General features: G+C 38.1%; 2 protein-coding genes across 14 annotated transcripts in view; both read right to left on the reverse strand.

Annotated features, from left to right (window-relative positions):
- The window catches only part of Nrcam (neuronal cell adhesion molecule), a 277714-nt gene that overhangs the window by 163950 nt on the left and 87431 nt on the right, over positions 1 to 26333 (reverse strand). The window lies entirely within an intron of this gene.
- On the reverse strand, positions 6237 to 6981 carry LOC122111849 (protein FAM133B-like). Its single transcript, XM_042684618.1, has one exon. It carries the CDS (start codon positions 6955 to 6957, stop codon positions 6337 to 6339), a length of 621 nt encoding a protein of 206 aa, XP_042540552.1. The 5' UTR covers positions 6958 to 6981; the 3' UTR covers positions 6237 to 6336.

The raw sequence follows: 26333 nt of genomic DNA on the forward strand, positions 1-26333 counted from the left end.
ACACTGTCCTAGGTGCTGGAGATGGAAGTGAATAAAACAGGCAAATACTACTGCTGCCACATAGCTTGCATTCTGTAGGGAAAAGACAAATAGCAAGGAACTAAATAAGTAAATGCTAGGACGAAGAAGCGAGCCGTGGTGAGAGCGGGAGTGTGCTAAGCTGGGGAGGACTGCAGTGTTAAATAGGCTACTCAGGGAAAAGCCTCCCAGGAAAGTATGATTTGAGTGCAATGACCACTGAAGTGCTTTTCAGAAAGGCAAATGCAAAAGTGCTGAGGTAGGTTTCGTTTGTTCGTGTGAGAACAGTAAGCAGGCCCAGAATAGACAAGGAGAATAGTAGGAGATGAAGCCAGAAAAGCACAGGGTAGGTATCAGATAGACTAGGGCTAGCACCTCCCAGCAATGCCTGGCTTTCTACTTTGAATGGCATGGGAGGAGGGTTTCCTTTAGAAGAGTGATATGTAAAAGCTGTTTTGAGGATAGGGTGGAGGGAAACTGGTTTAGACAGGAAGACCCATGAAAGCCATGACAATATTCCAGAGCATGTGTCAGTTCTGGATTCCGTGCGTGGCGGCACAGGGTAGAGATGCACAGCAGTCACTTTTCAAACCTCCTTCATCTAGCTATGATGGCTTTTTTTGAATGATTTCAGTCTGTAAGGAAATGTGTTTCCTTTCAAACCTTTCTTTCCCAGTCAGTAACATTTCCTCTCAAATGAATCACTTTAGAAAAGGTCAACACCTGATGAATTGGAATGTAATCAAATCAGCAAGAAAACTATTCTCCAGAGTCAAAATGACTTAGAAACACATTGCAAGTCTAGTTATGCCCCTGACTCTCTTTAGTAGGCTTTACATTTCTGTATAAATGAAAGTAAGTGTCTCTCTCTCTACAGTTGGGAGTGTAGTGAGGAGCCCCTCCACAGGGGGTAGACACCTGACATAAAGCCAGCACCCTCCACCTGAATTTGAACCCTGTGCAAATAGCAGCGCACTTTTTTTTTTTTTGTTTTGGTCAGTTGTGGGGCTTGAACTCTAGGCCTAGATGCTGTCCCTCTGCTCTTCAGCTCAAAACTAGAGCTCTACCACTTCAGCCACAGCGCCACTTCCAGTTTTCTGGTGGTAAGCGTCTCATGGACTTTCCTGCCCAGGCTGGCTTTGAACCGTGCTCTTTACATCTTAGCCTCCTGAGTAGCTAGGATTACAGGAGTGAGCCACCGGCACCTGGTCAGTACACATTTTTTTAAACTTCCTTACTGTGGTACTAAAACCCAGGGTCTTGCACATACTAGGCAAGCATAAAACACTTAGGAAACAAATGTTTTCACATTCCCTTACATTGACATTAACCACAGAAATCCTCTTTAACTCCTGTGTGTAAAACTTACTACTTTCTCTAGGCAGTTACTGGAGTTTGAACTTAAGGGCTCACACTTGCTAGGCTGGCACCATACCACTGAGCCATCCTCTCTCCTCAACCCCCACCTCCCAGCCCCTTAACTCCCTCCCCACCATACTAATGACATGGTAGCAAGTATTTTAATTGGGGCCATTTCAATTTTTATCTGACTTCCAGTTTAAGTCACGTTAATATCCACAATGAGATTTCAAGAAATATAGGTAGAAACCATGGAAACCAAATAGGAAAATCAGTGGGTTGACAAAAAAATAAAACTAAAGTATAAGAAAACAGTTATAGGAAGAGTACAAAAATTCAGAATGAAAAAAAATATAGGCATGACAAGAGAATATAACCCAGTAATAGATATTAATTATTCCCAGAATAGTTCAAGTAAACATGACACTTAGAGCGTATATATTTATATATATATATATATTAATGGGTGATTCATAGATTTATTTATTTTTCTGTCAATGAAATATAAATATCAAGTTCAAGGAAAATGTCCTAGATTTTGATTGGTAACTAACAGTGGCTACTAGCTATTCATCAGCATTTAGCAAATTTCTAGGGGGAAAAGAAACAGAGACAAGAAAGAGCAGCACCAAAGGACTACAGACTTGTTTGGGGAAGAGAAAAGAGGAAAGAATAAACTCCATGCCTATGTGGCTGTAATTCACACTTCTTTCACCAACACTCAGATATTCTGCTATCTTTTCTACTTTCTCTCCAACTCTCTTGATTTTCCACTTTCCAATGAGAGTCTTATTTTATTTTTAATCTACCTAACACCAGCTGTTGCCAAAGCCTTCCTAGTAGAAAGCTTAGTCCAAACAGTCTGATCATTAAAGCAAACATCAAGCACATGGAGCCAACACAGAGTTTAGGGAAAGGCACTGGTCTGAATGCTTGGGTGGGAATTCAGCTTTGCCTGCTCCTAGCTAGATAGCTTGGCATGCCACTTGGGCTCTCTAAATCTTACATATCTCATCTTTAAAATGTAACTAAGAAGACCTGTTTGCTACTCCTGTAGAGGACAATTAACAGGATTAAACCAGACAGTTCGAACTGTATGCAAACCTAAGCATTTTTATGGTGACCTTCATGCTGTCATGTTATTGGTTAATGGAAAATCTGACAATGGAAAAATTATCTTACAAAAATAGTGTTTTAAAATAGGCTTGTTCCATCTCCAGCCTCAATAAATGAGTACTTTCAGGGATTTTCTTTTTTTTTTTTTGGGGGGGGGGGTCCGGTCTTGGGGCCTGAACTCTGGGCCTGGGTGCTGTCCCTCAGCTCTTCAGCTCAAGGCTAGCACTCTACCACTTGAGCCACCGTGCCACTTCCGGCTTTTTTTTTTCTTTTTGCTTATGTGGTGCTGAGAAATCGAACCCAGGGCCTCATGCATGCAAGGCAAGCACTCTACCACTGAGCCACCTTCCCAACCCCTTTCAGGGATTTTCTAAAGATACAAAATCATTTTATGGTAGTAGCTGGTTGCATCTGAGTAAACATAATGTGTTTTCTGCTCTTTCTCTTTCCCTTTCCCTTTCCTTTTCTCCTCCCATTTTCCTTCCTTCCCTCTTTCCTCCCTTCCCTCCTTCCTCTCTCCCTCCCTCTCTCCCTTCCTTCCTTCCTTCCTTCCTTCTTCTCCTCTCCTTCCTTCCTTCTTTCTTTCTTTTCTTTCTCTTTCCCTCCCTCCCTCCCTTCTTTCCTTCCTTCCCTTTTTCCTTCCTTCCTTCCTTCCTTCCTTCCTTCCTTCCTTCCTTCCTTCCTTCCTCTCCTTCTCTTTCCTTCCTCTCCTTCTCTCCTTCCTTCCTTCCTTCTTTCTTTCTTTCTTTCTTTCTTTCTTTCTTTCTTTCTTTCTTTCTTTCTTTCTTTCTTTCTTTCTTTCTCTTTCCCTCCCTCCTCCTCCTTCCTTCCTTCCTTCCTTCCTTATTTTTGCAATGCTGGGGATCAAACTCAGAGCCTAATGTACACAAGACAAGTGCTCTATCAATCAAATCACTGAGCTACACCCCCCCCATGTTTCATTTCATAAGCTTAAAAAAACTCAGAAAATTGAATATAAACTTACAGATAGTCTTTCATGAGCTAAAGTTAATGAATCCAATTATGTTTTGAAAAATGTGTGCCAGTCCAGCTTTGCTCATCCTTTGGCCACTAAACTTTGTATACAGAAGAACTGATAAATAAAACTCAAAGGAAAATCTCAAGTTTAGTGCAGAGTGACACCTTTTGAAATAAAAAAGGTGCATAAGCTTATGCTATACTTTGTGCACAGAAAGTATAATATTGGAATATTATTTAAAATATCAAGAGGGTAGAAAACAAGGGAAAATAGGCTGGGAAGGTAGCTCAGCGGTAGAGTTGCATGCCTTGCAAGCATGAGGCCCTGGGTTCGATTCCTCAGCACCACATAAACAGAAAAAGCCGGAAGTGGCGCTGTGGCTCCAGTGGTAGAGTGCTAGCCTTGAGCTGAAGAGCTGAGGGACAGCGCCCAGACCCAGAGTTGAGGCCCCATGACCGGCAAAAAAAAAAAGGAAAACAAGGGAAAATAAAGCCTGACTAGAAAATGTTTTAAGATAATGTAAAAAATAAAATAGTCCATGAGACCAAGATCAAATATCTAAACAGAGAATGAGAAAATACATATTTCATTGAAATGATATGTCAACACCCCTGCTGATTGATGAATCCAACAGAAAACATAAACATACTATTATTTAATTTTCTTTAAAATGTGTTCACATTTTGTTACTGAGAATACTTTTCCCCATCAAAGCCTCTCAAGCTGATCTTTGAAACAAACTCCACCAGCCAGATCAGCACAATAAACAAAACCAAATCAATGAGCACAGAAAAGAAAACATTCTTCAGGCAAGTCTTTACAGGTGGAACACAATCCCAATTTTGTCTTCAGTTTTAAACAACTCATTACAATATTACCTGAGAAGAGGAACAAAAATCAGTGGGTCCCAGGAAACAGAGCTTGTCAAATATCTCTTTTCCACTGCAGATAAACAAGAGCAAATAGTTCTAACTGCTTTCTACTCCTTCAGCGGCATAAGGAAAATCTTAGACAAAATACCCATCCCAGCACACTTCTGCAGATAAAAGCCCAGGCAGTTGTCCCCTGAAGTGGTGGGTCCATGTGCAGCAAAATGTGAAAGTCCTGCTGCCCGCATAGCCAACCCAGAGCTGCTTAGGCCTCCCAGGGTGATCAGCCTGGCTTTGTAGCAACACAATAGGGTTAAACATTTCCTCCCATCCATTTAGAAGCCAGAAAAATGTTTAGCTGTTCAAACTCATTTGGCAAAATATAGAATAGGTCCTGTTCAGTAACATCATTTCAAGAAACTGCCATATTTTCACTTCTTTTGAGGGAGAAATGTAAGGATGCCACATAATTTCTTTTTTTTTTAAAGTAAAATAACTATTTATTCAGCCTCTTGTCATGCCAAAATGCTCTGTGCATATACCACTATAATTAGCAAACCTTTTGAAACAGGTAAAATTGTACATCAAATTGCATTTCTTATTACCTGATTATATAAAAATATAAAATGAAACAATTTATCAATTCCTTTTAACATTCCTAATAATTCAGCAGAATATCTGAGGCACAAAATCTTAGTAAAATGACACAGAAAGAGAAGTAATGTAATTCTCACTTAAAGTTAACTTACCATATTTTGTTACTATCATACAAAAAACAACAAACTTTTAAAATGTATTTACTAAGATTCTGGCAACAGCTTTATGTAACAAGATATAGCATATCAAGCCTGCACTCAATTTGTGGATAGTCTCAGCTTCAATATGAAGCTGTTAAAAAAAGAAATGAAATCCCTGCTTTTTACATGTTAAATATTGTGGCAAATATGCCATTAAACATAGTAATGAATGTAAGACAGCAAGAGTAAGGAGTTAACTAAAGCTAAACATTGCAGCCTAAACAAAATTTATACAAAAAATAAAGGTAACAATCACTGGTTATATAAAATTTTCTTGACTGGTTAAAACTTAACAGTATAAAACCTGCATTTTAGAATCTTCAACTATCCATTTCAAAAAGTACCAGTGTCTGAAACTATTCCTCTCCAAAGTCAAAGTGTAATCAAAATTCAAACAACATAACACATTCTAATGCTAAAAAACATTCAGTTATTATAGATGTGGAGGTAAATTTCCGAGCTTTGGGGGTTTTCTCATGCTGCAATGGGCTTCACATCTCTGACTCACTCAAAGCAGCACACAAAATCCAAGGATGTTACTAAGCTCAGTAAAGGACAAGACTGCTGGCACCCAGCTCTAAACTCCCCAGGAAGCATGGCTGCTGTGTCCACAAAAATAGGATGTGTGAGGATCAAAGGCACACTATTCTGCTAGCTAGATAGCAAACCACCCTCCTGCCTTAAAAGTTCCTTCCCAGGTAAATAAAAGTATACAGGTGAAAAAAAATTAAAATACACTTATCTACAAGTAAAGATTTTTGAAGCATTAATGTAATCCCTACTTCAAAAATTTTAACTATCATCATCTGGTCATTTCTGACTGCATCTTAAAGATACATCCAGATTCAATTTCTGTTTATCCATAGATATATCTAGTCAAAAGTATTAGCTTTATTCCCAAATGTCTTAACGACTATCATGACTGCAGTGTGTGTAATATCTCCGAGAGTTATCAAGCACAAAGGAGAAAGTAGATGCTCAAAAAGCAGGCAGCAATCATGACCTTCCAAACAGCAGCACCTGAGTGGCTACTGTAGAGTCCAGGAATCATTTTAGAAACAAGAAAGTTCATGTATTTTAATAAATATGTCATAATTTTCACAGTTGAAATTGTCTTAGACATTGCACTTTCTTTAAGGGAATCCAGGTTTTTCTAAATGTTACGATGAATCAGGACTTGAACTAGCAGTCTTCTTTTTCAATTCTTTGTACTGTGTTTCTTATGCTTCTTTTTCTTTTTTGTCTTTTCTGTTGCTCTTTCTCGTTCTTCACTGCTTTTCTTCTTTTTTGCTTGTAACTCCTCAGCATAATCTGATTCTGACAAGGGCCCAGATGATAAGGGTTTGTCTTCAGAATGCATCTTTCTTTTCTTGCCAAGTCCTTTAATGTCCTTACTGTCTGACTGAGTTTCTGACATAGAGCTTTCAGAAGATTTATGTGAACGGTTCTTCTTCTTTCTCCTTTTTGCTTGTTTCTTATCCTCATCTTCAGAATCTGAAGAACTGCTGGAAGAATCAGAGCTTGATGAAGAAGAAGATGAATACCTACCAGCTTTCTTCTTTTCTTTTTTCTTTCTCTGTCTTTTTTTAGATGAGCTCTCATTTCCACTTAATGGTTTCTCCCTGTGTTTTTCTAGCTCTTTCTTCCAGTTCTCATTCATTTTTTTCTTCAAATTCAGCCAAAGCCTTGGAGCCTTTTTCTTTTCGAGTTGTTCTCTTACTTCCTCCCAGGTAGGTCTTGGTCGATTTAGATAATCCTGGATTGTTGGCCCAGAAGACTGAATTGGCCCCCTTGATGTGGCCATTGCTATTGGATTCATGTAGGCCACTCGGTTGTCCCGCTTCCCCAGGATGCTGGGTCAGCCACAAGGCAAGAGAATCCCGGCAGGATAAAAAAACAAAACACGAAACCCCACAACAAAACCCAGGCCACAAGCGCAGCCGAAGCAGGCCCGCCGCGAGTTCGAGGCCCTCCGCGAGTTCTACTCGCCACATAATTTCTTTAAAAAAAAAAAAAAAAAGCTTACCCCAAGATAAGGATACAAGTAGTTTTTTCTTTCTTGCTATTGTTTCTAACATATTTATAATGTGATTGTTTTGTTGCTTTGTATGTCCCTCCCCCACGGTATAACCCCTGTTTTCACTGTATTTGACTTTGGTGTAATTTGGGGAGGGGAAGGGAAAGAACAGATCGGTTAAATAGGGATACAGGTGGACCCATTGCAACCATGAGATGTACAAGACGTTATGTCTGGAAGCACCACGTTGTGGGAGTTGCCCCAAGTCCTTAAGACATCTGTTTTTGCTAAAACTTCTAATGTTACTTTTCAAGCTTTAGAGTTCACCAGAAAAACTGGAAGAGAAACAGTTTTTTTTTTTTTTTTTTTTTTTTGTAAAAAAAAAAAGTGTCACTTTTTATTGACTTTGGTAATGTAATATACACTAATTTAAATACCTGTGCTTGACTAATCCACAGATGAGAAACAGTTTTATAAATTATCTGCCATCCAGGATTCAAGCTTAGCATATCCATTTAATGTTACATTTCAATTACTGTTACTTATTCCCTAAGAACAAAACTAAAAATAAGTCTCATATTTACTATAGTTAGTGGCTTCATTAAAATTCTTTTCCTATTTCTTAAGATGTGCTTAGAATAGTTCCATTTTAATACAAAATTCCACCAACATATCCTATAATCTCCTTGAAAGCATATTGTCAGAGAGATCAATACCACAGCCACTGTACCTGGAAAACCTAACTATGTAGAGACATAAGTGAGTATTGGGAACTCCCTTATAAGTCCTTGTTTGCTTTGAATTATGCTAATGAAAACCTGAGAACAGAAAGCAATATTCTGATTGATTCTCTTTTTACTCTTTTAAAAGATAAAATAAATAGAGGAAGAAAGGCTTTAGAGTTAATTTTCTCCTGATGTATATCTACCAGTCCGTGCATGTGTTGCAAATGGTACCAACCAATATAAAAGTAAAAATAATCAGCTTTCTCGTCCTGATAGAGCACACAGTGCTGATAACAGAAAACAGGCCAGGGAGTGTGATTTGTAGTTCTGACCCATTTGGAGGTTTTCCAATCAATCCTTTGAAGTGGATGAAAAAAAAATTAAATAAACATTTCCTTTGGAAAGCATAACTGCCCATGTTTTTCTATGAGGTTATTAACATAACCTTTCCTTTTCCTAGTTAGCTATTCCCACAGGTATGTATATTTTTTAAGGCTCACAGATCAGTTTGAAAAAAGGTTGTATTCTTTAAAATACAAGGACTGCTTTACATGGTGCTTTAAGCTTGTGACTGCGCTTCTGAACAGTAAGCGCTGAATGGAGGAGGGCTGAGTCTGATTATGCAGCTTGACTGACCGAGCCTAATCAGAATTATTTCAGCACACTGCTTCACTACAGCCACGGACCCATTAAACGCTAAATGCTTCTGCAGGCCCATTTCTGGCTCTGGCTCCCACTGTGCTTGATCCTTTGCAACAGAGGTTACTCAGTAGGCTACTCAAAACATTTTTTCTGTAAATAAAGGTACTGGGTTTAGCAGGCTCCTCAAAATCCATCACCAAAGCTGTCATTTTATGGGGATAGTGTACACTTAAAGGGATCATTTGGACTTCCAGACAGAAGGGGGCCCTTGAATGAATTCTTTATCTTGCAGTATATTTTTATTAAGAAAAGTTACAATAGCTACTGTTCCTCCCAAAAGAGCAGTTCCATATTTAAAACTGTAATTTGGGGTATCTAATTTTAAACTCATCAGGTTATTAATTCTTAGCACCCTGTTTAACACATTCTCAAGCAAGCTGCCCTGTTTTGAGGACCAGGAAAGCACCTGGGCATTAAGATGTATATCCTAAGCCAGGCACTGGTGGCTCATGCCTATAATCCTAGCTACTCATGAAGTTGAGATCTGAGGATCATGGTTCAAAGCCAGCCTGGGCAGAAAAGTCCCCGTGAGACTCTTATCTCCAATTCATCACTCGAAAACCAAAAGTGGAGCTGTGGCTCAAAAGTGGTAGAATGCTAGCCTTGAACAAAAGAGCTCAGGCACAGTACCCAGCCCTGAGTTCAAGCCCCATAACTGACCAAAAAATGTACATTCTAATTTCTGTGTCCCATATTCTATTTCTCCAATGGTCCAGTTTCTGGTATGTGATGATTTTCTACATTGCATGACTTGGTACCCATTTTAACTTACGCACATAATATTAGATATGCTTTTTTTACAGATGGACTTTTTACTGATTCCTAAAATTATGTATTTTCATATTTATTAAAATAAATGTAATTATGAAATGGTAATCGTTTTGTACAATACCTTAGTAATAATAATCAAGTTACATTTCAAATAATAAAATAAGTACAATCAGGAAATGCCATTTTAATGTACTTTCTATCCAAATTTTGTAATTCTAAATATTGTAATGTCTATGTAGGATAGTCAGTTAGTGCCTGAATTTCCTCCTCTGGAAAATGACAACAATATTATTCCCTTTTTAGAAAGTTATTGCAAGAATTAAATCACTCCAAACAGTGCCTGGCAGTTAGTAGATGCTATGCTAGTGTTTGCTTTCAATAAATCAATTGAATAAGACATCTGCTCTGAATAAAAAGATGGGTGAATTTGTCTTTCAGGCATTTTTTTCCCAGAGTGGAAGTCTCCTACCTTAATAATCTCCTACCTTCATAAGCTTTACTTTTGCCATTATTAACAAGATTGTTTATATTTGCCAAAATTACATTCCCTTTTCTTGTAGGTTTTATAATAGGTTTTCCTAGTACAGAAATGACCACTGCTTTTTAAAAAAATTTCTTAGCTGCTTGGCTGAGATTGTTTTTGCTAAGACAAAGTAGCTCATAAACTAGTTGAGGAAAGTTAACTAGCCAAGAGTTTCCTTTTTCACCCTCAAAAGATATTTTGTACTTGGAAGCTTACCAGCATCAAAAGGTGTCTCTCAAAGCTGCAGGTCCACATAGGAGACAAGTTAAGAACAATGGCATTTGGTAAAAGTGCCACAGGGGTCATCTGTTGGTGAAGGTCAGGACAGGGACCCGGGGTCCCTACAGATCATTGCTGGCACAGCAGACTGGCATCCTATTGCTTTCCATAATGTAGTGATAGGCAAAAATGCCAAGGTTCTAGAAAGTCATTGTGAAGCTAAGTTAAAGAGAACTTTCCCCCAAAAAATGTTTGATTTTTTAAGGTAAATTAGTATATTTTTAAGTATTTGTGATAAAGCAGAGACCAGGTTTCTTTCTGAGTCTGTTCACCATCAAAACTGAAATTTGCTTATTTGTGAAGATTCAGACAGTTGTCTCACATTAAATCCCAGCTTTCCTTTCCCTTTCTTTCAGTCTCCTTCTCTTTGCAATTTCTGCATACCTTGTTTAGGGCACAGAGACTTTATTCTTTATTAGCCAGTGCTTTTTAAAAAGAACTCCAGTGTTACTACATTTAAGAATGATTTTGTAAAGAAAGAGTGCCTGAAAATAAAAGTTATAAAAACACAGCATTCATTACAGAGCACTGATGGACCAGAATTCTCTGAACAGTCTATCCTAGCATTGTATATTGAGTTCCCTTACAGGGTAGTGTGCAACATGAAGTTTGAGAAAAAACATCTTTTTTTTTTGGGGGGGGGGGGGGTCCGGTCGTGGGGCCTGAACTCGGCCTGGGCGCTGTCCCTCAGCTCTTCAGCTCAAGGCTAGCGCTCTACCACTTAAGCCACAGCGCCACTTCCGGCTTTTTTCTTTTTGCTTATGTGGTGCTGAGAAATCGTACCCAGGGTCTCAGGCATGCAAGGCAAGCGCTCTACCACTGAGCCACCTTCCCAGCCGAGAAAAAAACATCTTTTATTTGCAAACACTAATGAAGCACTATTACCAACAACTAAGAGATTTCTATTGCCTGTGAACTCCTTGATCTGTTATTTCAAATCTCTTACATTCCTGCCACTACCTATAAATCTCACTTGATTTTCCATGCATATTAACCTGATATAGTGAAACAAGTTTATGGTCCTGAACTCAAATGTATCTTTCCAATTCTACCTCCATGCACTGTTTCAGATACCTTCCTTACTACTTTCCATGTGTTTAAATCTTTTCCTTCCATTAATCCCAAGGTCAAGTTCATTTATCCTTCAGATGATTTCACTGAAGCACCCAGCCATGAAAAACTGCCTCTGCCCTGAAACTTTATCACATAGCACTGCGATTCTGTGTATGAACTTGCAGATAACTTGAGAAGATATTTATTAAAGTCAGATAGAACCACCTTCACCCATTGCAGACTGATCAGTATGAACAGTTACTTCCTGGCTACATATACTTCTCCCAAGCTGTCGCTTATTCTTCTAGGCTTCCTGCCTGTCCTGTATTAGTCTGTTATTCATTTCCTCCTTTCTACCATTTCAACTGTCTTAATTTTTCTTTGTTCTCATAATTCTTCTCTCATTCTCAGTTACTCTTTCAGTTTTCTCTTCTCTTCTACTCAATTTGTTCTGTATATTCATAGAGACAAACAGCAACAGGGTTCTGGGTTCTGTTCCCACAGTGAGTAAGAGTCCTGGGTCCATACTCTGACTTTGGTCTCTTCCTAGTTTGTGACCTTAGACCTTTCCCTCTTCAAAACTCTTCATCTCTATATAAATGGTCATAACCTACTTCACAGAGTCTTAAGGAAAAATAGTATAATACATGCAATGTATTATCCACTTTATTAGTAAATACTTAGTGTTTACTTTCCATAATTACCTTATATCTTAATCTACCTATTTTATTAATCTTTATTTAGCTTATAAATCCTCTCTATTTTTTATAAATCCTCTCTATTCTTTTTTTAATCAGTTGAAAAAGATAAAAAGCAAGTATGATAAAAGGCAAATGGTGTCATGAAATGATTGACTGAAAAGTGAAATGAAACTGGAAGCAATTTTGTTTATCTGTACCTCTTTCTTTCCTTCATCTAGGATTCTCCATGAGCTTTCCAACTTTATTGCATATCTTCTATGTCTCTTCTACTCTCCATACATTTTTCACATCCAAACACAATTCCTTGATTTCTTTTCTTTAGAATCATAACTTCCAAACACAACTAGTTGCACTTCTAACACCTACTACTGTCAAAGCCATCTAATTCATAGTAATGAAGTATCCAAAGAAGAAGAAAATGAAGAGATGTTTGCTTCTCCAAAAGAACAGAGGAAGTCCTCCTAGATGGGAGGGACAGAAGAAGCAAAGGGTTGAATAAGAAAGAGCTGCTCAACACTGCTTTGCTGTCTGTGATCAGTCTGCAGGGTGACAGATATATCAGTCACAGGTCACAGTCCTGTGGAAGATGAGAAACTCCTGGGTCTGCGAGTGACCAGACACACCTAAAGGAGGCACTGGCTGTCAGACATCACCCTTCTATAGATGTCTTCAGATTATGTTTAAATAAGAAATAGTAACTGAATGATAACATAGAACACTCCTGATACTTGTAATGTTTTATAAAATAAGAGAAAAACAGGAAAATGGGGGAATTTTGACCATTTTTGTTCTTTTTAAATCTTAAGATACATAGTTATGCCATAAAAGGTAGAACTTGTAGCACTGTTCCAAGAATATTTACATCTATTAACTGAGTCTCACAATTCACTATATTTCCAATAAGTATTGCCCTTTTACAAAGGAGGATATAGGGTGTTCAGACAAGTTAGAAGATGCCAAAAATCACACAATTGTATGGAGTTTGTCCGAATATATAAGTTGGTGTGAGCACTGGTAGACATTTTGTCAAATTACTGATCACATCACAACAATGACACATATGGATTAAACCTTATGGCCACCATGCCACACAAATCATAATAAAAGTGTTATATAGAAATAAAGGTTTCTACCACAGCTGTGCCTCCACAAGACAATATACAAGCCTCTCTATCCCCCAGTCCCTTATAACATAAAGAAGATAGAAGTTGAAAGAGTAGAAAGCTTTCTCCTTCCATTTCCTCACCTGGCTGGTTCAAATCTTGTGAAGCTGTCTCACTAGCTCCCCCCACCTTTTCCTTTTTTTTTTTTTTAAGTTTTCCCTGAAAAGACATGGGGTTGGCTCATTGCCAGTCAGGGAGAGCAAAGGGGGAGCAATTTTGAACATGCTCAGAAGATCTCAGCTTTGACTATTTTAATCTTTCTTCCATCAGTTAGATGCCAAAAGTGTCTAGCTGCTTATCTCACATAAAAGTACCCACACATAGGGTACCATCTTTGGTGTCCTTTGAGCCAGTGCTAGGGTACTGAAGTGAAAAATTGGTATTTTGAGTGGCTTTCAAATATATTTGTTCCTCCATCTGAAGGACATAAACCTTATGGTTCCTATAAATTGATGGCACAATGTCCTTCTCGGGTTACATCCCTGGAAGAGACCACAACACACACTGGACACATGCCTTCATGGCTCACACCTCTCTATTAAACATATGCTCTTTGTTTTCCAACCTCTTGTTTTTCCTATTTTCTACAAGCCGCAGAAGGCCCTATCATTGATGGGGAGTGATAACACAGACAAAAGCATATTTCCAATTACATATATTTAAATCAAGACGCTAATTCTGAAAATGCCTTTTCTCTCATCTGTATGATTTGAAGTGACCTTACACACAAGTGCAACCTCTTCGCACTGGTTCATTCAGAGTTATCTGAATTGTTAGTGATCTGTGCCCTCAGCTTCATTGGAATCATTTCCCTCTAGTTCAAGTTTTTACTAACCTTGTTTTCTATAGTTAATTACTCATATTTAAAAGGTTGTCTAATACCATCCAACTCATTTACATATCTGAGGCAGGCAAACCCATGACTGGACCTTAACGTTTTTCTACCAGCCAAGTTCCCCTCCTCAGCTGTCTAACCCAATTTGATGATTTTTTTTTTTTGTGGTAGAGCGTCTGTTGTTTGGTATGTGTGCAGTCACTGGTACCCAGAAGAATGGATGTAGTGTTTTTAAAACTCTGATAACAAAAACCATAACACTTTCAGATGGATGCAAATGAATACGGTGAACCCATTTAAAATTGGGTTAATTTAGAATTAACAGGTTTAACTGTTTGCCTTTCAAACTATGTTGTATTTTTTAATCCTGGATATTGATTACTGTAAGAATATTAAAAATATACTAAGAATTTCTCCTGGCTTGCTCTCCTCCACCTCAATGTTGTGCAAGATTTTTTTTTAATCTTTGGAGGGTTCACTAGAAACTAAAAAAAAGTCTTAAAGGATTTTATATGAAGAAATCCAGCCAATTCTAGTTAGGCCCATTAAGCTTAAGCTATTTCACAATCCTGATTTTAGCTTTAAGTTTTTCTAGGCACATTGTAAAATTCAAGTGAAAAGTTGGCTGTAGAATCATAATTATCATATATCTTAACTTCAATTAAATAATAAATAAGTAACAACAGTCATAGATTCATCTTTAAGTTAATTAAGAAATAATTGTAAAATAATTAGATTACACCTCATATTTTTATGTAGGTTCTTCCAACACGTTATTAGTAAAAAAAAAAAAATTAAAAGCTGTCATATGAGAAAGTGGATTATCATCACTGATGCTGCTCTAACTGTTGTTGCCTTCTATGAAAAGTCGTAGGACATATCGTTCTCCTAAAGTGGCTGAGCTTCTAATACATTAATCCTGACTCATTTGATTACATACTAGTTACCTAAATACATATTGCTACAATTGTATGCAATAAATGACTATTTGTGCCATTGTAATTACTGCTGTTGGGTAGAATCCTATTTTATTTCAGAAGCCATAGAAATTATTCATCTTGGAGCTGGGAAGGTGGCTCAGTGGTAGAGTGCTTGCCTTGCATGCCTGAGGCCCTGGGTTCGATTCCTCAGCACCACATAAGGAAAAAGAAAAAAACCAGAAGTGGCGCTATGGCTCAAGTGGTAGAGCGCTAGCCTTGAGCTGAAGAGCTGAGGGACAGCGCCCAGGCCAAGAGTTCAGACCCCACGACTAGACCCCCACACACACATAAAAAAAAAAATTATTCATCGTAAATGGTCCTTTGCTTTTTTGAGATGCTATGTAGCCCAGTCTGCCTCACCCTCTTGCCTCAGCCTCCCAGATGTTAAGATTATAGCTGTACACTACCATACCTGCACATTCCTCATTTTGTAGTTGAAAAAGATCAGTGTAAACATGGCCAGTCAGAAGCTCGTATAGGCAATGAAGTCTTAAACTTACTTCTAAACAGAAGCGTATTCTAGAAGTTAAGGCACTGCTATTGCTGGCTTATAACCAAAATGGAAGGCTTGCTTCTGACTTTATCTAGAGAAAATGACTAGTTTCACCTATGGGGCTTTTAATGAAACAAATTAGCAAGACTTGATAAATAAGAGATGATGGATATGGGCCCGTGATAGATTTAATAATTCATAAAGAAAATGGAAATGTGAGGAAACTGACCAGTTTATCATTTATATTTCACAGCTTAAGTATTCCTTATCTGAAATACTTGGGGCTTCTGGATTTTTTTTTCAAATTTTGGAATATTTGCATACATATAATGAGATATCTTGAGGATAGGCCCCAAGTCTAAATATGAAATTAATTTGTTTCATATGCACATATAACAAAGCTTGAAAGTAATTTTTTATCCTATTTTTTTGAAGTCATAGCATGACTTCAACCTGTCACATGAGGCCAGGTGTGTAATTTCCAATTGTGGTGTCATGATAGTGCTCAAAAGGTTTGGATTTTGAAGCATTTTGAATTTTGAATTTTTGGATTAGGATGTTCAACTGTGTATTTACATAAAAGAGAGCAATAATAAAAGCATGCAGTCTGGATTCCAGCTTAATCTGTGAGCTCTGTGATGTTGTTAACTTGCTTGATCTGAGTCTGTTTTCTCTCCATGAGTCAGTCAGTGACACTTTTTTTTTTTTTTTTTGGCAGTTGTGGGGCTTAAACTCAGGGCCTAGGCACTGTCCCTGAGCTCTTTTACTCAAGGCTAACACTCTACTACTTTAAGCTACAGCACCACCTCCAATTTTCTGGTGATTAATTGGAGATAAGAGTCTCAGGGGCTTTCCTAACTAGACTGGCTTCAAAGCATGATCCTCAGATCTCAGCATCCTGAGTAGCTAGGATTACAGGCATGAGCCAGCTTCAGTGCCCAGTGTGCCCAGCTTCAGTGACACTTTTAACTAGGTAGTTTACAAAGATTAAATCCCATGGAAAGAATTTTATCTCAAATTTAGAAAAGCCTGCCTAAGCATTATAGCTAGTCAAAAATGACACAAATATTATTGAAAAGGTGAATTATGTACTTAAATATTTTAAGCGTAACTGATCTCTTGGGATTGTTCTAATTATTCCCCAGATCTTGAATGTGAATCCTCTGGATCCTTTCTTTCTACTAAATGTGTTCCTTCCAAACCTATATATTGGAGTCCCAATCTCCATTGTGGTGGTGCTTGCAAGTGAGAACTTTGATAAATAACAGTCCATGAGAATGGAGTCTTCATGATGGAATCAATGCCTTTATATGAAGAGATTGAGAAGAGATGGGGGGAGGGGAGCAAGAGTTGCCCTCTTTCATGTGTGTGTATACAGCATAAAGACTGCAAACAAGAAGAGAGGAACTTCATTGGCTGTGAGCACCTTCACCTTGGACTTCACGGCCTCCAGAACTGTAAAATAGCGATATTGTTTCTTTTTTTCATTTTAGACATTGTTTTTTAAGTCACCTTATGGTATTTTCTATAATACCCCAGGAGAAGCTAAGCTATACTGTGGAAGCTGTACCAGCTGTAGAGTTAGAATAAGAGACGTATCTGGGGAAGCCCAGGATTTGAAGATAAAAGCAATCTGAGCCAAGCACTGTGAGCTATAGGAGTCACTAACGGCTGTGAAACATAGATGATACAGTTTTCATTTAGAAGGTTTCTCTGACAGCAGTGTGGAGAACAGGATAGACTTAAGAAGTTGCCAGGAGACTAGCTTTGCTAGCTCAGGTAAGAAATTAAGCAGCCTTCAAAGTATGGCAATGGGAGTAGAGACAAGACAATGGTTGTCAGATTTACTTAAGAAGCTGTGTCAACACAATTTAGAAAGAGTGGAAAGAATTTAGAGCCATCAGACCCAATCCCTTTATTTCACGGATGAGGAAATTGAAAGCTAGACAGGTTAATTTACTTACTGAATAACCTAAACTGAACAAGACTCATAGTAAAATTACACGAATTTTCTGACCTCCAACATAGTGTGTTTTTAATAACTTAAAATGCTTTAATGTCAAGGAGACATATTGTCCAGTCTCAGTTTTCCTCAGTATTAATCACACCCAAATGACCACATATTTTGTCATCATATATGATCCATATTTCTACTAATTACACAATTAGCTGGTTAATTTCAATAGGCTGATTTTATAATAGTAATACAAAAACTTATTTTGAGACTAAAACATTCTTTCCTTCCACCCCACCCCCCACTCAGCTGCAAATCAAGCACAAAAGTACTAGGTTCATCATCTAGTAATGTTGTTTTCCTGAACAGTATACTAAATGAAATTTTGGATTTGTGGCAGCTGAGCACTTGAAGTAACAGAAGTATTTGAGTCCATGTTGAAGTGTGCTGTATGTGTGCATATTTGTTGCATTTAAAAATTTGATTTGTGATAGGTAGCTAGCCATGAATAATGGGGATATGGGCTGGGAATGTGGCTTAGTGGTAGAGTGCCTGCCTAGCATGCATGAAGCCCTGGGTTCAATTCCTCAGTGCCACATAAACAGAAAAACCAGAAAGGGTTCTGTGGCTCAAGTGATAGAGCGCTGGCCTTGATCAAAAGAAGCTCAAGGACAATGTCCAGGCCCTGAGTTCAAGCCCCAGGACTGGCACACAACACACACACACACACACACACACACACACACACACACACACACACACACACACACACACACACACACACACACACACACAAATGAATAATGGGAATAATGAAAAGAAAACCTAAAGTAGAAAACTAGACCTTAAAGAAAAAGTGTGAGATAGCAGAGAGACATTAAATGGTCACATGGGAGGAGGAGATCATGAGGCCTTTGTGGGGAGAAAATCCACTGTACTGTAGTTAAAACTTTGTACCTCACAAGTGACCTCAGCCCTGCAGACTGAACTCAGGGATAGGAATTATTCACAGGCAATCTCTATAAGTACTTAAACCCCAAAGGCTAAGGCTTGCTGTCTATTTCACCTGAGAGACAGCCCACTTTTAGCCCAATGAGTTTATCTGTAACTGACACTTAAGCTATTTTTGCTGAAAAGCAAAATACTCCTTGCTAGGATTCATGAAGTAACTAAAAGCAGGAGAAAATCTTGTAATCTCTGCATACATTTCATATTTGTCTTTGCTGTAAGTCATTCTACAGATTCTCCCCTCCAGTGGACTTCTCCAGAACCAGGTATCTCCAGAACTGAGACAATGACCAACCAAGTGACATCTCTAACTATGACTTTGTGTGTTTTTTTCCATACCTGGGGATTGAACTCTGGGCCTGAGTGCTGTCCCTGAGCTCTTTTTGCTCAAGGAAAGCACTCTACTACTTGGGACACAGCACTGCTTCTGGCTTTTTCTGAGTAGTTTTTTGGAGATAAAAGTCTCACAGACTTTCCTGCCCAAACTGGCTTTGAACCATGATCTTCAGATCTCAGCCTCCTGAGTAGCTAGGATTACATGCATGAGCCACTGGAGGCTGTATAACTATGATTCTTTATGCATAACTTTTGCCCTCTGCCCCTAATTCTTCCTTTTGTAAATTAAATAGCTGAGTGCCAGTGGCTCAAGTCTGTAATCCTAGTTAATCTGAAGGCTGAAATCCATATACTATGATTTGAAGCCAGCTTGGGCAAATGTAGTCCAGCTCCACTCTTTGTTGATTATTTTGGAGATGGAGCTGGAGGCATGACTCAAATGATAGAATGCCAGCAGAACCAACAAGCCTATTAAACTTGAGGTTCTGAATTCAAACCCTAGAACTTCAAAAACAAAACAAAACAATGAAAGTAAAACATCTGTATCCCCAGGACGACTGAAAATGAACAAGTGACATGTCATCTTCTAGTAGCACCCTAGGTCCCATGCCAGTAATCCTAACTCCTCAGAAGGCTGGGTTCCAGAGTATCATGGTTTGAGGTCAGCCAAGGCAGAAAATTTTGCTAGACTCAATTCCCAAAATAACCAGAAAATATAGGGCTAGAAGAGTAGCTCAAGTGGGAGAGTGTCAGCCTAGCAAGTAGGAGACCCTGAGTTCAAACTCAGTTACATAAAAACAAAAGCAAAATAATTTTAAAAAAGGATCTGGAATATACTTGATGAGGGATTCCTGAAGCTAAAAGCTTTTGTTATGATGATAGAGCCTAGCAGGAAGTGTTGAGCTTCCAAAAAACATAAGGGACGCTTCTGGGCAAAATATACAATGAGCTCTCCTTGGTCCTGAGATCTCTTAATTTGGTTGGGCTGTCTCAGTTCTCTGTGCTTGTGAATTGAAACCCTCCACTTTAGCCTAGCCATGCCTTATTTGCTGCTCTGCGTAAACCACAACCCTCATACCCTATCTCAATTAATATCCTCAGTATCTTCTAGCGGGGTATTCTTACACAAACATTTCTGTTATCAGTGTGAGCTCACTGAGGCTGGGAACAGCACTCTATATTCAGCTTTGCATTCCATGAACAGAAGTTTCTCCATTCCAGACAAACTTATGGAGTAGGCCCTCAATAAGTGAGGAAACAATCTGTGACTGGGGTGCTTTGTGAATTTCCATCTCTCCAAGCCTGAGAAAAAAAGATTTGAGGCATAATTTTCTTTTGTAGGGAGGTGTGTGCGTGTGCGTGTGTGTGTGTGTGTGTGTGTGTGTGTGTGTGTGTGTGTGTGTGTGTAGAAAAATTCCAAGGAGAATGACCAAGAGGGACAAAAGCCTTGTATATTCAGACAGTAACAAGCTCTGTTAGGCTTGAGATTGGATTCTAAGAAAGGAGGGAAAATGAGCTTATCTGGTCACTAAGGAGAATGATTGTTGAGTCTGTAACCAAGAACTTCAGAAATAATACATTTAAGGGGCTAATAAGATTTTTTTTTTGAATTGATGAGCAGTTTTCTGTAGGTTAATAGAACCAAAGGCAAAAAAAACCATTTAAAATATGAGGTAATGAATGAGGGAGAAAAATCTCCTTAGGATTGATTTGGTAGAGTTTGTAGAAATTTCGAACTGAGAGGGAAAATCTTCAGGGCAGAAAGGGACTGTCAAATGGAAGGGATGTGCAGGCAAAACAGGATTTGGGAAAGTTTGTTATATGATAGACGGTCTCTCCTCTTTCTCTCTTCTTTCTGACCTCCCTCCTTCTCTCCCTCCTACTTGTCTTATATCTTTCCTTCCCCTTTCCTTCCACAGTTCAGCATCTTTAACATAAGAATCACCTCTCCTACATGGTTTGCCATAGTTTAGTTTGTAGCATCTTTATTTTCACATAAAATAGGATAGTTGCTTACTTGTTGACTGGAACCTCTAGTAGGATATATGTTGCATTCAGAAGCTGATGACCTGTTCTTCATTCTCCAGATTTGCCTGGTATACCTAATAGTCCCTAGCACAGAGTAGATGCTTTCTGAAAACACTTCATCATGCATGAAATTTGGAGGGTGATATAACCTACCTTCCAGAGCCACAATGGGAAATGAGGTCCTTATACAATGGGGTCATCAAATAAATGGACTAGCTTTATTACTTGACTGTAGGGTGAAGAACAAGTGATTTCAACATCACTTTTCAGACCAACCCTGTTGGCTGAACAGCAACGGCACTATTGGCTTGTTTCCAGGCTTTCCCTACTGAGAATAGAATTTTGGATTGACTCTAGGATTGGAGTATTGAAGAGCTCATTTTCACTTTATTTTATTTCTTGATAATTTAGCAAGAGTGAACCCATAAGCTGGGTGATGGTGGCTCATGCCTGTAGTCTTAGCAACTCAGGAGACTGAAATGTGAGGATTGCAGTTCAAAGCCAGCCCAGGCAGGAAAGTCTGTGAGACTCTTATCTCCAATTAACCACCAGAAAACCAGAAGTGGTGCTGTGGCTGTAATAGTAGAGTGCTAGCTTTGAGCTGAAGAGCTCAGGGGCAGCGCCCAAGCCCAGAGTTCAAGCCCCACGGCTGACAAAAAAAAAAAAAAGTGAACCCATAGAAGAATTACTGCATACTAGAATTACTGCAAATGGTACTGTAATCAACAAAGGATTCAATGGATGAAATAATAATTATAACTCAAGATTTTAAAGTAAGTCATGCTGATTCTTTTTGTTGTTGTTTCTTTTTTTTAAAATAAGCTAGTGAAGGATATTTCTGGAACAAAATTATAAATATAAGTTTAACAAAAGATAATATTTGCATTTTTGCATTTCCAGTGCAAACAGATCAGAGCAATTATGTGGATTGCACAGACCCATTAGTCATCCACAGAGAACGTACCAGCAGACCCACACAGCGAGCAAGACAGCTGTGCCCTCATTCTGAGAGTGCCCCAGGGCCTCAGGGACCCCTCTCAAAGCAGAATTGAAACAACCACTCACTCTCCAACGATGGAGTCCTTAGTGCTCAAGTGGTACTAAAAACAAAGCCACCATCATATGGAATATTACTATGGTTATTTAGAAAACTCTCTGTTCATTAAGAATTGGCCTGAGACTATTTGTTCCTGTACACATCATCAAAAGTATACAAATGTAGCTTACCAAAAAGTCAAAGTTATGAATTTTACTTAGTTGAAATGCAAGATGTTACAGCCTATTGTCAAATCCCTAGGGTCCAGCAGTCCATTAAAATAATAAGAGCTGTAATGTTTTCCCTGGAATATCAAGAGTATTTTAATTACTTAATCTCTAGTGAAAGGCATACATATAAATTTTATGCATAATTCAATGAAAGAGCTACTGAACAGTATTCTGTGTGAAAGTCACAGAGAAATTTCCTTCAAAGGTGACACGTGGTTCACCAACATCTGAAGAATTACAAATGAAAGTAAATAGGGAATATCAAGTCTGCCTGGGATATACATTTTGTATTTACAGTACTATGGAGGGAATCAATATTTCAGGGGCAATTGATAAGCTGGGATGGTAGTACACACCCTCCAGACCTTCAGTTCAAATCCCAGCATCACTAAAGGGAAAAAATGCATTTTCTAAATGTGCAAATGTGATGCAAAGATAAAGGAAAGATTTGTAAATAAGCAAAGAATGATAAAAAATGCTTCTGTCATTCAGAAAATAATCTGTGAAGAGAAAAAATAATGTATAACCCTCTTCTCAAAGGCTACAAAAGCAAAATATCGAATGGGGTCTAATGTAGACCCCCCCCCCCCGATCAGCTGAAATGATAGCCATGGCTGTCATTGGGTAAAGCCAACATTTTAGCCATGTGGAAACTCTTCTCACTTCACTGGGACTTAGAAATCTTGATTTTTTTAAAGCACATTGTGGAGGTGGAGGGAGGGGTCTTATTCCACTTCTCTCCTCTGCTTTCAGTAAGGGTACCTCCTGTGCTAATTAATTTCCCACCTAAGCATACTGACCAAAGCAGAGAGTACCCAACTTTTCCTGATAGCTCTCCCCCTCCTTCTACTACAGTGGCCTATTTGAGGGATAGGATGGGGAAAGAAGCCAAATCACTGCTGTAGTCTATGGAAGTCTCCTGACCACCTTAAAGTGTGTGATGGGAACCCAGTCATGAACTCCCTCCACATGAACTCCCTTGTCCCTACAAAATCTCAGAAAGAATTTTATGAGTAAAATTTTAATGTGTTAATGCTGAAAAATCACACACATTCCCCAAAATGGTTTTTGCCTCACCTTTCTAAGGTCTTAAGAGCTTCCTGTCATTTTTTTCCCCCAGCATTCCTTTGTACGTTTTTCTTTAAGAAAAAGGAAGTGGGAAGACATTGCTGACTTGTGGTGTGGAGTTAAAGAAGGATCACTGGAAGATGGGAAGCTATTCCTAAGGGAAAGTGAGAACAAAAGCACCAAAATGGGAGTACATGGAGCTGTGTGAAGAAGAGAGTATTCCATTTGCTAGAGTATCAGGTATAGAAGGGAATCAAGAGAAACTTGTAAAAGTATGCAGGCATCAGATAGTCAAAGTTTGTGGTTAACAAGTTAAAGAGTCTGAACTGAAGGTAATATTTAGTCAAAGATTTTATTTTTCACTTTAAAAATCAAGGTATAATTTAATACAGGAAAATACATAGATCTTCAATGTTCATTTTGATGAACTGAGACAAATGTCTGCACCCATATAACTCCAATGAAATTCTATAATGTGCCCATTATCCTAGATAATTCCCTCTTGTTTCATCTAAATCTTTTCTTCCATACTCCAGTGGGAGCCAACTGGAGTTGCTCACAATAATTTTCAATAGGAGCTGTTCCACAGGGGTAATCAATAAGCTGGGATGGTAGCACACACCTTCAACCTCAGCTACATGGAGGCCTTATGTTAGGAGGACTGTGGCCTAAAATAGGTTCAAAACAAAAAAGAAAAATAAAACAAAACAAAAACCCAAGAGATCTCATCTGAAAAATAAAGCATAAAAGGACTGAGGGATAGCTCAAGCAGCAAGATTAAGAACTTAAGTTCAAATCCCAGCATCACCAAAGAAAAAAATGTGCATTTTTTAAATGTGCAAATATGACACAAAAAGTCATTCATAATAATTTTATTCCCATAAATTAGTTTTCTCTGTTCTTAGACCTTACACAAATGCAAATCACATAAGTTGTACTTTTTGTGCCTGCCTTCCCTAGATATGTTTTTGAGTTTTGTCCAATGTTCTAAAATGTTTTAAATATGAAAAATAATAGATTGTGTTATACTTTCAAGGTCTCTCATGTATGGACATCTCTGGACTGTTAAAGTGATTTCAGCATCACTTTTTAGGAAAGTGAAATCTTTAGGAATATTCAAGGGAACCTGGGCACTGGTGGCTCATAACTTTAATCCTAGCTACTTAAGAGGCTGAGATCTGAAGATCTTTCAAGGTTCAAAGCCAGCACAGGCAGGAAAGAATGTGATGCCCTTATCTCCAATTAACCACCAGAAAACTGGAAGTGGAGCTGTGACTCCAAGTGGTAGAACACTAGCCTTGAGCAGAAAAGCTCAAAGACAGTGCCAGTCCGAGTTCAAGCCCCATGGCTGACAAAGAAAAGGAAGGAAGGAAGGAAGGAAGGAAGGAAGGAAGGAAGGAAGGAAGGAAGGAAGGAAGGAAGGATGTTCTCAAGGAATTGGATACTGATAGTATCCAACTATAGAGTGCTATAGACTTGTCGACTACCTAAAGAAGACGAGAAAGGAAAGAAAAAAAGAACAAAGGTCACTGTAAACATTTCCTTCCCACTTAAAATTTCAGTAGGGGTCCATGCTTACTCAGTTAATCCCTGCAATGTGATTAACAACCAGCTGATTGGAGCTGGGAAAGGCTTGGGTAAATACAAATGCAAAAGAGAAAGAGGAGTAGGAGCTTGGGAGAGTGAAATGATAAAAGAAAAAAGACAGGCAAAAAGAAAAAATATTTCTAAAATTAAAGTATTTCTGAGGCTAAAATTAACATGAAATGCAAATGATTCAGCCAAAACAATCTTGAAAAAGAAGAACAAAGTTGAAGTACTCATAATTTCTAATTTCAAAATCAACTCAAAGGTATCCAAGACAGTATGAAAACTGTCTTGAAGGTAGCCACACACTAATGAAACAAAATTAAGAATTTAATCCCTTACATTTTTTTTACTGTTATTTCAATACTGAAGATTGAACAGAAGTCTTACATATTCTAGGCAGGCATTCTTGCATCATTTGATAGTTTCATAAAAACCATGAGTGAAAGTTAAATTCATGTGTCAACTTGAATGGGTCATAAAATGCCTAAATACTTGTTTGAACATTATTTGGGTGATTCTGAATAAAATTAACCACATTTAAATCAGTAAACTGAGGAAAGGTTGCCTTCTCTAATGTAGACCCCACTGATCAGTTGAAAATCTAAAAGAGAATTCATCATTACAGACTTTGAATTCAGATGTCAACTTTTTCCCTTTTTCTTTTTCTTGTTTTAGGACTTGAAACATGGGCTTTTTCTCAGTCTCAAGATTATTGACCTTCAGACTAAAACTGTACCACCAGCTCTCCTGACTCAGACTGAAAGTAAATCATCAGTTCTCCTAAGTTGCTAGCTTTCTGATCTATCCTGCAGGTCTTGGGAATAGCAAGCTTTCATAATTGTGTAAGCCAATTCCTTACAATAAATTTCTTAATACGTTATATCTCCTATTAGTCAGGTTTTTCTAGAGAACCATACAAATATATCATATAAATAAGCAAATATATTTCCAGGTATGATCCAATTGAGTTGAAAATGTGTGTTAACATTAAAACTTGCAAAAAAATGTTTACAGATGCATTACTCATAATTACCAAAAGCTCATAAATATCTCAATCCATTAGGGATACTAAAACATAAGTACCATAAATGGTGGTTTCTAAATACAGAGTTTTTTTCCCCCTCACATCTCCAGAGGCTGGGAGTTACAGATCAAAGTTCTGTTGGTATTGGCAGATATGGTGTCTTATGAGGACAAGCTTTCTTATCCACAGACAGCTGGCTTTTCTCTGTAACCTCATCTAACAGAAGAATAAGAGATATCGTAAGGATTCCTGTAATAAGAGCACTGTCTTATGACCTAATCACCCTACCTCATATCATATCATCACTGTGCGATTTAGGGTTTAGGAATCTGGGGAAGTAGAAACATTCACAGAATGACAATAGGTAAATGAGTAAACAAGTTGTGACATGACCAGAATGACATATTACACAATGATTTTTATGAAGGAGAAATTATGCTATACAAAGATATAATTCATTTTAAAAACATGTTGCTAAGTCAAAGAAGCCAAACTGAAGAAGCTAAATTAATTCCAATTATGCAACATCTTGAAAATATTAAAACTGTAGAGACAATAAAAAGGTCAGTGTATGTCAAGAATTTGGGAGTGACCCCCTTCCTCCCCCAAATCAATAACCAATCAATAAACAGGCAAATGATCAAAATAAACACTTCTCAGAAGAAAAATTTCAAATGGC

The sequence above is a fragment of the Dipodomys spectabilis genome, unplaced genomic scaffold (genome assembly GCF_019054845.1).
Source record: "Dipodomys spectabilis isolate Male_0828 unplaced genomic scaffold, ASM1905484v1 ptg000089l, whole genome shotgun sequence".
NCBI classification, from domain to species: domain Eukaryota; kingdom Metazoa; phylum Chordata; class Mammalia; order Rodentia; family Heteromyidae; genus Dipodomys; species Dipodomys spectabilis.

Excerpts from the sequence above, each read along its gene's own strand:
- LOC122111849 (XM_042684618.1), bottom strand. The coding sequence starts at position 6,957 with ATGAATCCAATAGCAATGGCCACATCAAGGGGGCCAATTCAGTCTTCT.